At 43.9% G+C, this 14,375-nt stretch overlaps 1 protein-coding gene across 7 annotated transcripts in view; it reads left to right on the plus strand.

Moving 5' to 3' along the window:
• OSBPL1A (oxysterol binding protein like 1A) overlaps positions 1–14,375 on the plus strand; it is a 166,047-nt gene that overhangs the window by 89,187 nt on the left and 62,485 nt on the right. For 5 of the 7 annotated variants that reach the window (XM_056521726.1, XM_056521727.1, XM_056521728.1 and 2 more), the window contains 2 exons: positions 3,263–3,428; positions 6,161–6,314. The exons of 1 other annotated variant lie outside the window; for it this stretch is intronic. In XM_056521726.1, coding sequence (XP_056377701.1) covers positions 3,263–3,428; positions 6,161–6,314 — 320 coding nt within the window. The remainder of the gene's footprint in view (positions 1–3,262; positions 3,429–6,160; positions 6,315–14,375) is intronic. One more of the 7 variants, XM_056521732.1, reaches the window with a different exon arrangement.

The following is a 14,375-nucleotide window of genomic DNA, read 5'->3' on the forward strand; positions in this document are numbered from 1 at the left end:
GGGCGCAAAGTGCTCTGGGGGCGCACAACAAGGCCCAGAAGGGAGAGTGCGCCATGTACATTTGAGGTGATTTGCACAGGGCTGGCTGATTGTTCCAGCGGTTTTGACAAACGCAAAAAAAAAAAAAAAAAAACTCACATGTGACCCCATTTCGGAAACTACACCCCTCACGGAATGTAATGAGGGGTGCAGTGAGAATTTACACCCCACTGGTGTCTGACACATCTTTGGAACAGTGGGCTGTGCAAATTAAAAATTTTGTACAGCCCACTGTTCCAAAGATCTGACAGACACCAGTGGGGGGTAAATGCTCACTGTACCCCTTGTTACGTTCCTCAAGGGGTCTAGTTTCCAAAATGGTATGCCATGTGGGGGTTATTTTGCTGTCCTGGCACCATAGGGGCTTCCTAAATGCGACATGCCCCCCGAGCAAAATTTGCTCTCAAAAAGCCAAATATGACTCCCTCTCTTCTGAGCATTGTAGTTTGCCCGTAGTGCGCTTCAGGTCAATTTATGGGGTACCTCCATACTCAGAAGAGATGGAGTTACAAATTTTGGGGGGTATTTTCTGCTATTAACCCTTGCAAAAATGTGAAATTTGGGGGGGAAACACACATTTTAGTGAAAAAATTTTTTTTTTTTACGTATGCAAAAGTCGTGAAACCCCTGTGGGGTATTAAGGCTCACTTTATTCCTTGTTACGTTCCTCAAGGGGTCTAGTTTCCAAAATGGTGTGCCATGTGGGTATTTTGCTGTCCTGGCACCATAGGGGCTTCCTAAATACGACATGCCCCCGAGCAAAATTTGCTCTCAAAAAGCCAAATATGACTCCTTCTCTTCTGAGCATTGTAGTTCGCCCGTAGTGCACTTCAGGTCAACTTATGGGGTACCTCCATACTCAGAAGAGATGGGGTTACAAATTTTGGGGGGTATTTTCTGCTATTAACCCTTGCATACATGTGACATTTGGGTGGAAACACACATTTTAGTGAAATTTTTTAACCATTTTTTTACATATGCAAAAGTCGTGAAACACCTGTGGGGTATTAAGGCTCACTTTATTCCTTGTTACGTTCCTCAAGGGGTCTAGTTTCCAAAATGGTATGCCATGTGGGGGTTATTTTGCTGTCCTGGCACCATAGGGGCTTCCTAAATGCGACATGCCCCCCGAGCAAAATTTGCTCTCAAAAAGCCAAATATGACTCCCTCTCTTCTGAGCATTGTAGTTTGCCCGTAGTGCACTTCAGGTCAATTTATGGGGTACCTCCATACTCAGAAGAGATGGAGTTACAAATTTTGGGGGGTATTTTCTGCTATTAACCCTTGCAAAAATGTGAAATTTGGGGGGGAAACACACATTTTAGTGAAAAAAAATTTTTTTTTTACGTATGCAAAAGTCGTGAAACCCCTGTGGGGTATTAAGGCTCACTTTATTCCTTGTTACGTTCCTCAAGGGGTCTAGTTTCCAAAATGGTATGCCATGTGGGTATTTTGCTGTCCTGGCACCATAGGGGCTTCCTAAATACGACATGCCCCCGAGCAAAATTTGCTCTCAAAAAGCCAAATATGACTCCTTCTCTTCTGAGCATTGTAGTTCGCCCGTAGTGCACTTCAGGTCAACTTATGGGGTACCTCCATACTCAGAAGAGATGGGGTTACAAATTTTGGGGGGTATTTTCTGCTATTAACCCTTGCATATATGTGAAATTTGGGTGGAAACACACATTTTAGTGAAATTTTTTAACCATTTTTTTACATATGCAAAAGTCGTGAAACACCTGTGGGGTATTAAGGCTCACTTTATTCCTTGTTACGTTCCTCAAGGGGTCTAGTTTCCAAAATGGTATGCCATGTGGGTATTTTTTCCTGTTCTGGCACCATAGGGGCTTCCTAAATGCAACATGCCCCCCAAAAACCATTTCAGAAAAACGTACTCTCCAAAATCCCCTCGTCGCTCCTTCGCTTCTGAGCCCTCTACTGCGCCCGCCGAACACTTTACATAGACATATGAGGTATATGCTTACTCGAGAGAAATTGGGCTACAAATATAAGTATACATTTTCTCCTTTTACCCCTTGTAAAAATAAAAAAATTGGGTCTACAAGAACATGCAAGTGTAAAAAATGAAGATTGTGAATTTTCTCCTTCACTTTGCTGCTATTCCTGTGAAACACCTAAAGGGTTAAAACGCTGACTGAATGTCATTTTGAATACTTTGGGGGGTGCAGTTTTTATAATGGGGTCATTTATGGGGTATATCTAATATGAAGACCCTTCAAATCCACTTCAAACCTGAACTGGTCCCTGGAAAATTGTGATTTTGGAAATTTTGTGAAAAATTGGAAAATTGCTGCTGAACTTTGAAGCCCTCTGGTGTCTTCCAAAAGTAAAAAATCGTAAATTTTATGATGCAAACATAAAGTGGACATATTGTATATGTGAATAGAAAAAAAATTATTTGGAATATCCATTTTCCTTACAAGCAGAGAGCTTCAAAGTTAGAAAAATTAAAAATTTTCAATTTTTTCATCAAATTTTGGAATTTTTCACTAAGAAACGATGCAAGTATCGACAAAATTTTACCAATAACATAAAGTAGAATATGTCACGAAAAAACAATCTTGGAATCAGAATGATAGGTAAAAGCATCTTAGAGTTATTAATGCTTAAAGTGATAGTGGTCAGATGTTCAAAAAACGCTCTGGTCCTAAGGTGTAAAATGGCCTGGTCCTTAAGGGATTAAATGGGTATTCCATGAAAAAACTTTTTTTTTTTTATTTTTATTTTTTTTCATATCAACTGGCTCCAGAAAGTTAAACAGATTTGTAAATTACTTCTATTAAAAAAAATCTTAATCCTTCCAGTACTTATCAGCTGCTGAAGTTGAGTTGTTCTTTTCTGTCTGACAAGTACTGGTAGGATAAAAATTTTAATAGAAGTCATTTACATGTCTGTTTTAACTTTCTGAAGCCAGTTGTTTTTTCATGGAATACCCCTTTAAAATAAAATGTCCTAACTGAACACAAAGCAGACATTTCAACCAACTTCAGTTTGTAATATACTGTTAGTTCCCCTTTACAGCAATGCAGAAAACTACTGTAAAACCTAATAAAGGTGGCGGGTTTGAGGGCAGGATAGTAATATTCTAGCTGCATTTTCCGATGTACCCTATTGCTTTTCCTCACTCTTCTTCTTGCATCTGTCACCTTCATTTACCTTACAGGTAATAAGCTAACACTGGAATGTTCTTACTCCAAAATAGGTGAGAAACCTGAAACTAGAACACGAGCAAGAGAAAAGTAAGATCTTATCAGAGGCGTTACAGACCTTGGCCACTGAACACCACGAACTAGAGCAGTCTTTTGTTAAAGGAACCCCTCCGCACCACAGCATTCTCAGCGAGGATGAATTTTATGATGCCGTCTCAGGTATACTTTCCAATCCCCCTTTTACAGCCCTTTAAAAATGTACCCTCTATCCTCTAACCAGGGTGCCTCCAGCTGTTGCAAAACTACAACACTTAGCATGCCCGCACAGCCGAAGGCTGTGCGGTCATGCTAAGAGTTGTAGTTTTGCAACAGCTGGAGGTACACTAGTTGGGAAACCCTGTAATATGTGTGATTGTGGGTTTTTATCGTCTGGTACCCCCTGCAATCTCAGTCACTGGGCCCCTTCTTTTCACACTGTTTTGAGCGGTGGGCCGGCACACACTCCATACATTGTTTATGGCCGCATCGGAGATACCAGAGTGCATTGCTAAATGTCCCACAGGTCGAACGCCACCCCCTCCTCCCCCCCCATCCCATGGATAGAGGAATACGTTTTTAAAGGGTATTCCAGGAAAAAACTTTTTTTTATATATCAACTGGCTCCAGAAAGTTAAACAGATTTGTAAAGTACTTCTATTAAAAAATCTTAATCCTTTCAGTACTTATGAGCTTCTGAAGTCAAGGTTGTTGTTTTCTGTCTAAATCCTCTGTGATGACACCTAAGTACTGAAAGGATTAAGATTTTTTAATAGAAGTAATTTACAAATTTGTTTAACTTTCTGGAGCCAGCTGATATATATATAAAAAAAAAAATTTTTTCCTGGAATACCCCTTTAAAGGCTGGAATACCCCTGATCTGAGTCTTGTACAGTTCTGTTCTATTTTTAGATCAGATTGACGGAAGCAATACAAGTATAGAAATGTCAATAGTATCATTGAACACAATTTACAGAACAAAAAAAAGTGCTTATGAAAGCTTTTTTTTTTTTCCCCCATTATGGAAAATGACCTCTACAAATACACAATTCATTGGAAATATGGACAGTGATTATATTACGGTACTATCCTGTGAATTTATATTTTAAAGAACAGCTTACATTAGCAGACTTGTGGTTTAATTTCCCCTGGCAGTTTTTTTGTATTCTTGGCATTTTAGAATTATTTGAGCTTTATTGACTGTATATTACATCCAGGGACAATGCTTAGAAACAGCAGAAGCAGCAAAAAAAAATAAACCTTTTAAAATGTTTCTATTAAATAGTTTAATTGTTGGATGTCCCTGGAGATTCTCTGTCCCTGTGGGTAAATTACAATTACTTTTGTATCAGGTTCTATTGTGATAGTTATTTAAATAGGTCACGCAACCAATACTCTAATTTATAGCACCACAATTTATGTATACGGGGACTGGATAGGGTTTTATATTCTAAAAACATATAGAATCATATTTGTCAGAAATCATTCTAAAAAGTTTAATCCTACTATGTACAGTTGTGGTTGTCTTTTTTTTAAATTATTGAAATTTTTTTTCTACTGTTTCAAAACCATACATTTGCAGCATATGTTTTTATTTTTTTATTTTATTTTTTTTATAGTGTAAAAGTTGACAAGAACCCCCCCCCCCCAAAGAAAAAACTGTGTATACAATTTCATACAGTTTTAGCTCCTGTGGTTTTATTAGCCCCAAACCGTATGACAACTGTATTCATATACTATGGTGTGAGGACATGTTGTCAGGACTGACAGGACTTTTGCACAGAGCTTGCCAAACTTCTCATGTTGGGGGACACCCTTTTTAGACATGCATGTTTGATGACTCATTTCTTGCCGTACCGCCATTGCACGTATCACATTGTGCATTCTACAAAACACGATGTGATGGCAGTATCAGCATTACTAATGTGGCTGCTACCCCTCTGTGCCATGCCCCCTGATCAATGTTCCCAGGTGGAGTCTTAAGGGGTTTGACGAATGATAGTCACAAAGGAAGGTCAGCACTCGTGTTATTCTGTGGTGTTTGCGGAAATGCAGTATATAGAACAAAGAGAATCCCAGCACTCGCTAGTATCAGTCTGAAAAAAGGCTTTGGCCTAAAAGCGTAATTTGTCATACGCACTGTGTGAATAAACACTTGCTATATTGCAGAAGATTTCAAGTGAGTTCTGGGATTCTTTCTTTGGTCTGACTAGTGATGTCCTCTTGCGTGGCTCCTAGGACGACATCAGGACATTAGTCCTGGCAGCCACCGCAGCTCACTGGACAATCCCGTGACACACCGGTGGACTGACACCGACACACTGTGTCATGGCACCCAGTTTGGAAAGCCCTGCTTTAACAGATACCTGGCACGTTGGTCAATGCTTACCTAACCTTTTAGGGGTGCTACAATATTTAACTCATTTCTTTATTGCTGTACAATTTTTTTTTATCTTTACTAACCATTGAAACTAACATAAACAATGTTAACGTTCTCAAAGACCCACACTAGATAACCATTGGCCCGTCCTGATCCCACATTAGTCCCATACTATGTGTACACCTAATAGTCTGGAACAGTCTAAGCACCACATTTAGTTTAGAGTGAGAGTTCCCCTACAGGTCATTACCATAACAGCCTAAATTAATTTATTTGGAAAGGGTACAGCTCAGCATAGACCAAAACATACATCTTATGCTGACCAGTTCCAACATACTGTTTCCTGCTTTGTCTCTGTATAAAACATGTAAAGAGCTGATGTGAGGTGCATCTATTACAGGATGGAGCCTGTCAAAAAAAACAAAGTAACCTCCTCAGGTTTCAGCACACGGTGAATGTGAGAGGTTTTCAGTTGTTGCAGCGAGGCCCGGAGCTTGCAGAGTAGATTGCATTAACACGACCGTCCTTCTTTTAGATTCAGAGTCTGATCATTCCTTGAGTGGATTTGAGACAGTCGGAAATTCTTCTGCAGAAGAGAGTTTGGAACTTGACTTCCAGAAACACAACATGTCAGATGACAAGAAGCCCGGAGGAGGGGACGCTACAGCTAATGGCATCAAAAAGCACAGGTAGGGCAGACCTTGAGGCTGGTTGTAATCTTCTTCTGAGGGACATTTTATCCATTTGTCCAACGTGCAAGACCAGAAGTGTAATTGAATAATTTGCAGAAAAGAGGGTTAAACTAAGACCTCCCAAGGCACAAAACCTGAATTTGAATAGGATTAATGTATTTTATAAGGGTTACAATCTGTGGAAGAATGTTTTACAGTAGCATGGGGAACACTGTTTGAGGATTGTGAGCTGCAAGAGTTAATATAGTTCATCTGTGAAGTTGTTCTCGGAGTACACAGCTAAACTGCTAATGGGGCAAAATAGAAAGGTTTATTCATGAAAAGCTATTCAGCAAGACCATAATGACCCTCTAGGAATAAGCTGCAGTTTACTCTCGGACAAGAACCATCTTGTAAATGTCTTAGCTTGTCAAACTATTTGCAGTCTGTTTGGCCTAATATGCAGTGAAGGTTACAAGAAAAAATTCGTATGCACATAAAAATGTTTTTAAAATAAAAAAAATATAGTATTTACTAGGAAACTTTTCTTGAGACACTCCAACATTTGGGACCCACCGATCACTGGAAAGGGGTTGAGCATACACATTAAAGGGTGAGGCCGAGTACAACAAGGTATCACCTACCCGGATCTGCGGTCCAGTTCCGGGGATACCCATTCTATCAGTCTCTATTGCTAATAGCCAACTTGCACAATGGAGGCGGGATCTGACATACACCGCATGCTAGGTCCCACCTCCATTATGCAAAGCTGGCTATCGGCAATGGAGGTTAATACAACAGTTATCTCCGGAACCAGACTGCAGATACGGATAAGTGATAGCTTTGTTGTAATCTGGTTCAACCTTTTGACATCTCCCAAAAACTGTTTTGATTGGTTGAGTTCTGAGTGTTCAGACCCTGACTGATCAGAAGAACCAGCAGGGAGAGAAGCACACAGCTGAGCGCTTCTCTCCCCATTGATTGTCTATAGGACCAAGATGTTCCCAAAGACTTGCATTTTGTGACCATGTATGTCACATGGTACAGAGTCGGGAGAAAAAGTGTTGTTTTTTGTTTTTAGATTTTCATAAACATTTTCTGTGCACAGCTGCAGTTATAACCAGGCACTGTATAGGATCTTGTGCTCAGTTCTGTTTACTGGTAGTGATGATATATCATAATGATGTGCATAGTGGGAAAATGCCTGCTTAAGTCACTTGGTGCATTTTCAGCACAGAAATGTATAGTCTGTTACGAATGTGATTTTCTGAAACCCTGTTCACATGCTGCGGAAAAAAAAAATCTGCAGATTTGATGGCATGCTACAGGTGTTTCTGCTGCATGTGCACTTGCCTTAAAGGGGTACTCCGGTGGTAAATTTTTTTTGACTATATGGCATCTTCTTTGTAAGTTTTGTATTTTTTCAATATACATGTGTTATATGTTTTGGCAGCATGTGTGTGTTTTTCTTACCTGTTTGTTGGGCAGGAAGTTCTGTAGTTCAGAGGGTTTTCTTTTACTGTTGTCCACAGTTCTGAGTCTGTTGTGGACAAGATGTCACAGCCTTTTTTTTTCTCTCTCTCTGTCTGCATGAGAGGAATAAGCCACGCCCCCTCATCTCATCCAGCTGAGTACACAGCTCCTCCCCTCCCCTCCCCCCTGCTCTGTATTCTAAGGACGCAGGTCTGCACAGGAGAAGGACCTCACAGAGAAGATAAGTGTTATCTGAAGGGGAAGATGAGAAGGTGCACGGGCTGGGGATGTATGGACTGCAAGGGAATAAATCTCATATTGGGAATGATCTCTATGGGGGAGATTTATCAAAACCTGGGCAGAGGAAAACTTGCCCAGTTGCCCATAGCAACCAATCACATTGCTGCTTTCATTTTTCACAGGCCTTCATAAAAATTAAAGCAGCAAGCTGATTTTCCTCTGCACAGGTTTTGATAAATCTCCCCCTATATGTGAAGGGGGAGGGGGGGGACTCCTGAATTACACATGCTGGGAGTTGTAGTCCCTGGTGTGTGTGTGTGTGTGTGTGTGCTAGTGTTTACAAACCAGCGTGCCTCCAGCTGTTGCAAAACTACAACTCCCAGCATGCCCTGACAGACTTTGGGTGCTGGGAGTAGTAGATTTGCAACAGCTGGAGGTACACTGGTTGGGAAACCCTGTTCTAACCTATTCAGCATACACATCATGTTACACCAGGGTTTCCCAACCAGTGTGCCTCCAGCTGTTGTAGTTGTAGTTTTACAACACCTGGAGGCACCCTGGTTGGGAAACACTGGTGTATGCCCTAGAGAGGTGTGGTGAACTAAAACCCCCAGGAGACTACAGAGGCAGCATGCTGGTGTTATACCACAGACTGAAGACTCCTGAATGACACATGCTGGGAGTTGTAGTCCCTTTTGTGTGTGTGTGTTTGTGTGTGTGTGTGTATGACAGTGTATTCCAACCAAGGCTGATTATATTAGTGTGCTGTGTATAAGGGGGCTGACCCGGGAAAATAGTAGGATGGGTAAAGGGCGGAACAAACAAAAAAAAAGAGCCGCCCCAAACCAGCAAGGCATGTGGCATGCTGGGATTTGTAGTTTTCAGCACAGCAAGAAACAGGAAATAGAAGCAAAGATAGGAAAACAAAGTGGGGGATAAAAAGACAACAAAGAACGGAAATAGAGTAGGCTAAAAAACAAGAATAGAAATGAAACAAAACAAATAGGGTAAGTCAAAAACGGAAAAACACGTTGACCACCAGAGTACCCCATTAAAGTGCTGCTGTTGAACAATAGAAGTAGCCATTTTGTGGGCTGAGCAACGTATTCCGTTCCATGCCACTGTTGGAACCACAATTTCTACAAAACAATAGAGAATCACGCAATGTTTTTAGCCTCATTTTGGTCCACCTCCTTGACGCAGGATAGTCAGTCTTGTACAGTCTGCCTCAGACAGGCTGGACAAGCAGAGCACCAAGAGTACTGATCAGTACTATTATATTACATTGTACTAAACAGTACATGCAGTTAAAAGATTGCATATAATAGTCCCATGTGGGGACTTAAAAAGTGTTTGGGATTTTGTTTTTTGTAAAATCTAAACACATTTGGTATGACTGCCTTTGGAAATGTCTATGGATCCTGTGAAGTAAACAGTGGAGGTGTCAAAAAGCCAGAATTGCTGATTTTTGGTGATCTTATATAACATGGTCATGTAATCTACAGTCAATGGACATTCATAGTCAGAACCTGTAAGGAAAGTCGTGAACAGACATATTAACCTTAGACAACTCTCAAAATATTTTTGTCATATCTTTGTAAGATAAAAAATATCTATATTTAAAACAAAATACTAGAAAGTACAGCTGTTGTGTTGACATGGATGCTTTAACAATATTTACTACGTATACTTACAGTCAAAATACATGGATCTATGTATTATATGTAACATTGGGGAATGGATGCCTGATAATAGGAACATCTTTTAGTCGGGGTCCTGGTTTAGTATGTGCCTCGTTTCTCATTGTTCTTTCTCTCTTGTAATTAAACATTATTTATTAATGTCTCTCCAGTTGCTTTTTAGTTTCCAGTCATTTGATCTCTCAGTTGGTATTCTAGATGGTGGAAATGTCTTCACAAGGGCAAGAGCCTCATTTTATTTTTAATTTTTGTGGCATTGGATTTCTTTACAGCTAATTTTTGTCTGGGTGTAATCATATGTAGATTCCGTGGTACACATTCTGTATAGTGTAATTATTGTTCCATTCACTTTAGAAACATTGCCCGTAAGATGATACATTGAGACATAGCCTGTGTTCTCTGATCTGCCAGGATGAAATGTACACTACACTTCTCCGGTTACTTTGATGGACTCTGCAACAGGTTGGCGTGTAAATAAAACAGGCATGTTTGTGTATTCCACTCTTGAACCTCTATCTCAGCTTGTCTTGACATGTTATTGGAAATAGTGGCACATGATCTGAGGTTCATGTTTAGACTATTCATTCATTTACTTAAGGTCCCAAACTGTTTACTTCTAAGTTAAGGAGGGGCCAAAATTCTAAAGCTGACCATGGCCACCACAGTAGAAAATACCTGCCTGTAGAGGAATGTTTAAAGGGAGTAAAATAACTTTCTCGGTCGCTCTTCATTGGGGAACACCTATACTGATGGGTATATGCTCTTGCCACTAGAAGGCGCTGAAACTAGGAAAAAAGTCTGCTGCTCCCTTGCAGAATATACCCGCCCACTAGAAGTGAGGTGATCAGTTGTAGGTAGTGTCAGTAGGAGGCAAGACACAGGTCTGGGAGCTCCCCAGACCTGGTCTTATGTATTATTTTCTAGTAAGCGCTGTTTAGTTCGTTTTTTATCGCTCCTTTGTTTCCCTTTTTTAGGTGGGGGTTCAGGAGCATGGCGCTACCTGTTCCCCCCCCATATGCGACAAAGGGGCACGGAACATGAGTATGGGCTGTCAACCCCTTATCGCCAACGGCCAGCGACTAGAGGTTGTACCCTGGGTCCGGGTCCCCCACTGCCCCTCGTCTTGGCATGGCCATAAGCTGGTTGAAGACTTCAGGGTGAGTGTAAGAAGATGGAGCCGTGGGTGAGTATATACTACAACCCCCCTTCCCCATCTCCCTCCCTCTTGCTCATCCAGGGGTCCCCTTCCTCTCATGTGCCCAGCTCCTCAGTCGTCATTACACGTGGCTGTGCTGGACCGGGCCCCTCATGGCTTCTGGTGCCATTCTGGAGGGGACTGTCCGGTGTACCTACCCTTCCCCCTCTTCGGGCCACGCATCTCTACACATGTATTGCGGCCAGGCACAGTGCCCAGGCCAGTGCTACTGGCCAGAGACTTTATGCTGCTGCCCCAGTTTCAGTCTCTGGGGCAGCGGGTCTCCGGTCCGCTTCCACAGTGTCCTGGCCGCATTCTTTATTAGGCTGTCCAGAGACCTATAGCTACAGGCAGCGGGTCTCCGGTCCCACGCCCCTGACCGCGTTCTCAGTGTGGGCACACCAGCGGCTTACTACTATCTGCTATGGCCAGGCGCAATCCTGGCCGCATTCTTATTGGCTGACTGGAGACTTACAGCGGCAGGCAGCGGGTCTCTGGTCCCAGGCTTAATTCTATCCTTTGCGGTACAGGCACAGTGTCCTGGCCGCATTCTTTATGGGCTGACCGGAGACCTACAGCCACAGGCAGCAGGTCTTTGGTCCCATGTGGCCAACTGCCCTCAGTGCTCCCCATGCGGCTGGGCACTTCCCCGGTGGGGCAGGAACTGGCCGCGTCTTTCACCCAATTCACCAGCCCCCTTCCTGTAATGGCCACAGATCGTGCGGCCGGTGCCCAGTTCATGCGGCCGGGTGCCGCATCTTACCACAAGTCCCATCCCTGTGCTCCTCCTAGTCCGGGGGCGATGTTCTTCTAGCGCGCCCTACCTTATCGGCGGGCTGCGCTGTCTGTTAAAGTTTTAAAAAAAGTAATAATAATTTCACCACAGGTCACTCAGACCGTTTGGTGGTGTTTGGCGCCCTCTTGTGACCATCAATTGTATTACGCCCTGGATTATTCATTATTTATTGAGCTCCCCCTTTTGGTTACCAAACGCTATTACAGCCTTGGCCTTTCACATCTGTTTTAATATCTGCAGGGTCCCTTTTCTAGGGACTGAACCGGGGGCACGCTTTATTCCTACAGTCACCCTGTACAGTGGCCTGCCTGACTGCTTACATTGTCAGTTGAGGTATGCCTCTGGTGTATCTGTTTTCTGCAGGGTTCTCATTCTGTCAAGGAACATATGCACACCGACGTGGCGGGTTACTACCAGGGATTTCTCAATTCCTTGGAAACTGTCGGGGATATATTCAGTGTCATGCCCACGGTCGAATTCCATTCCCTCCCTACCGAGGAAAGACACTGGTCGGGTGCCTTTGCAAGAGGTTTATTTTTTTATTTTTATTTTTTATTCCTTGCGGACGCTGAGGGTGCTCTGTCAGGTCCTCTGGTCACCCATCGCGGGGGTGTTCTGGCATGTCATACAATATGATTCCCTCCTCTACATACTGCCGCATCCACGGCTAGGACTCTGGATCCCCCTGTCTAGTGCGAGGTCTCTGTGGAAGTGTCCCTACGGGGGCATGCATTGGTCCTGATGTCGATATGCAGGACAGTAGTCTCGCCTGTCACTCATCTCTCAGCTGCCGTGTCTGCGGCTGGCACTCGGGTACCCCACTGCTGATGCAAGGTGTCCGACGGAGGGACCAGTTGTCTACTATGGACCCATATCAGTAAGCCAGACAGTGGTCTGCGTGGTTTCCTCCACAGCCTGTCATTCATCACACAGCTGATGTATCTGCGGCTGTAGTTCCTGTACCCCACTGCTGTGGAGGTGTACGAAGATGTGTCCTATGGACTCTAAACTGGGTACAGGGATGCATTCCGCAGTTCGTCAGCCTCCCCCGATCTCCCAAGGTGGTGGGAATACTATCTAAGGCTCCTAGGCCTTCCCTTCCTCCCACACGCGGCAGTGGGGCACAGTGATGACCTATCTGGCTGTCCCCTTTTATCCAGCGCCTGGAAGTGTACTTGTTCAGCCAGACTGTTGTCTGCACAGTCTCCATCACTGTCTGCCTACTAACTCTGGGCTGACGCAGGCTTGGTCAGAACTCCCGTACCTCTCTGCTGGTATAAGGACTCTGCATGAGAGTCCCTGCAGGTACTCGGGACTAATGACAATCAGACAGATTTTCGGCTGCTGGGTCTCTTACACCGCCAGGTCATTTGTTCGTTCGGTCGTACTCAAATACCCCACTTTCTGTAAGGGGGTACAATGGAGTGTCTACTACTACGTCGGGGTCCACTACCATACACTTCCCACACCGTGGACGGTAGTTCAGGTTATCCACTGCCAAGGTGTAGTTAAGAGTGTGTCTCCCCATATTGCTCCATTGGGCCTATACAAGACACCACATACTGGTTCGCAAGGTTCCCACCTTTACCAGGTTCCTCCCTACATGCCTGCCGCTCTCTAGGCTGAAGGCTGGTAACCTACTTTGGTGTGGGATTCTGTCTACTGCACCCGGTGTGGCCATGGTCCCTATGCCAGATAGCCAGACACTGTCTTCATGGTTTTCTACTCCACCAGGTCACCTTCCCTATTCTTGCCGCTACCGCGGTTACAGTCTGGTGACTCATTTTCCAGGTGAAATTCCAAAGAGGGTCTCATTGGGGGTTTCATTGGATCTTTTATACTTGCCGGTCAGACTATGTCTGCATGTTTCTTGCTTCACACACATCCTTCATCCCTTGCATCTGCGACAGCAGTCCTGGTGTGTGGCACCATTTGGAGCTGGGGTGTGGGTAATTCCTGCAGGTTCCATGGTCTTTCGCAGAAAGAGCAGCACTCTGTTCCACTTTCTAAGGGGCTATGTGTTGGTCTGCTAGGGGCATGGTTGTAACACCATGCTGCCGGACTTTTGAATGTCTGTGGTTTCTTTTGCGTCTGGAGTCTTGGTACCCCTCTTCTATTGTGCGATAGCCACGTGTGTTCCTACATATGCTAGGCCACTCTGCACGTGTAGAGTCCACCTCCCATTTTTTTCTGTGTCGTGCCTCGGACCTTCCTGTGATCTTGTTTCCACAGGTTTAGGTGGTTGAACCCCTCTGCTCTGGCATGGGGTATGATGGGGCGACAGTCGGTTCAGGCCTCCTCATGCCTCCAGGTATCTGTCCTGGGTTCCTGTCCAGGGTGGTTCAGACACCGGCTCTGTTGCCTTAGGGAATGACCAAAACGGCTCAGTTGACGCCCTTCTGGTCCAGGGTTACATTACGTTGAGGTGTTCCCCTCAATGCTTTGTGTGTGTGTGTGTGTGTGTGTGTGTGTGTGTGCGCTTCCATTCTCAGTCAGGACTCAAATTAGCTCCTCCATTCCTAGATATGTTGTTGCAAGGTTCCTGGGGACTACGTCCACCCAGTACTTTGCCCCTTTACCTTTAGGCAGCATTTCACTGCTCCTATAGTGCCTGGCGCACTTTGATCATCCCCCTTCTAGAGGGGGTACGGGGATCAGGGAGCTTGGCATGGTCT

This window comes from Hyla sarda, chromosome 5 (assembly GCF_029499605.1).
Source record: "Hyla sarda isolate aHylSar1 chromosome 5, aHylSar1.hap1, whole genome shotgun sequence".
NCBI lineage: Eukaryota > Metazoa > Chordata > Amphibia > Anura > Hylidae > Hyla > Hyla sarda.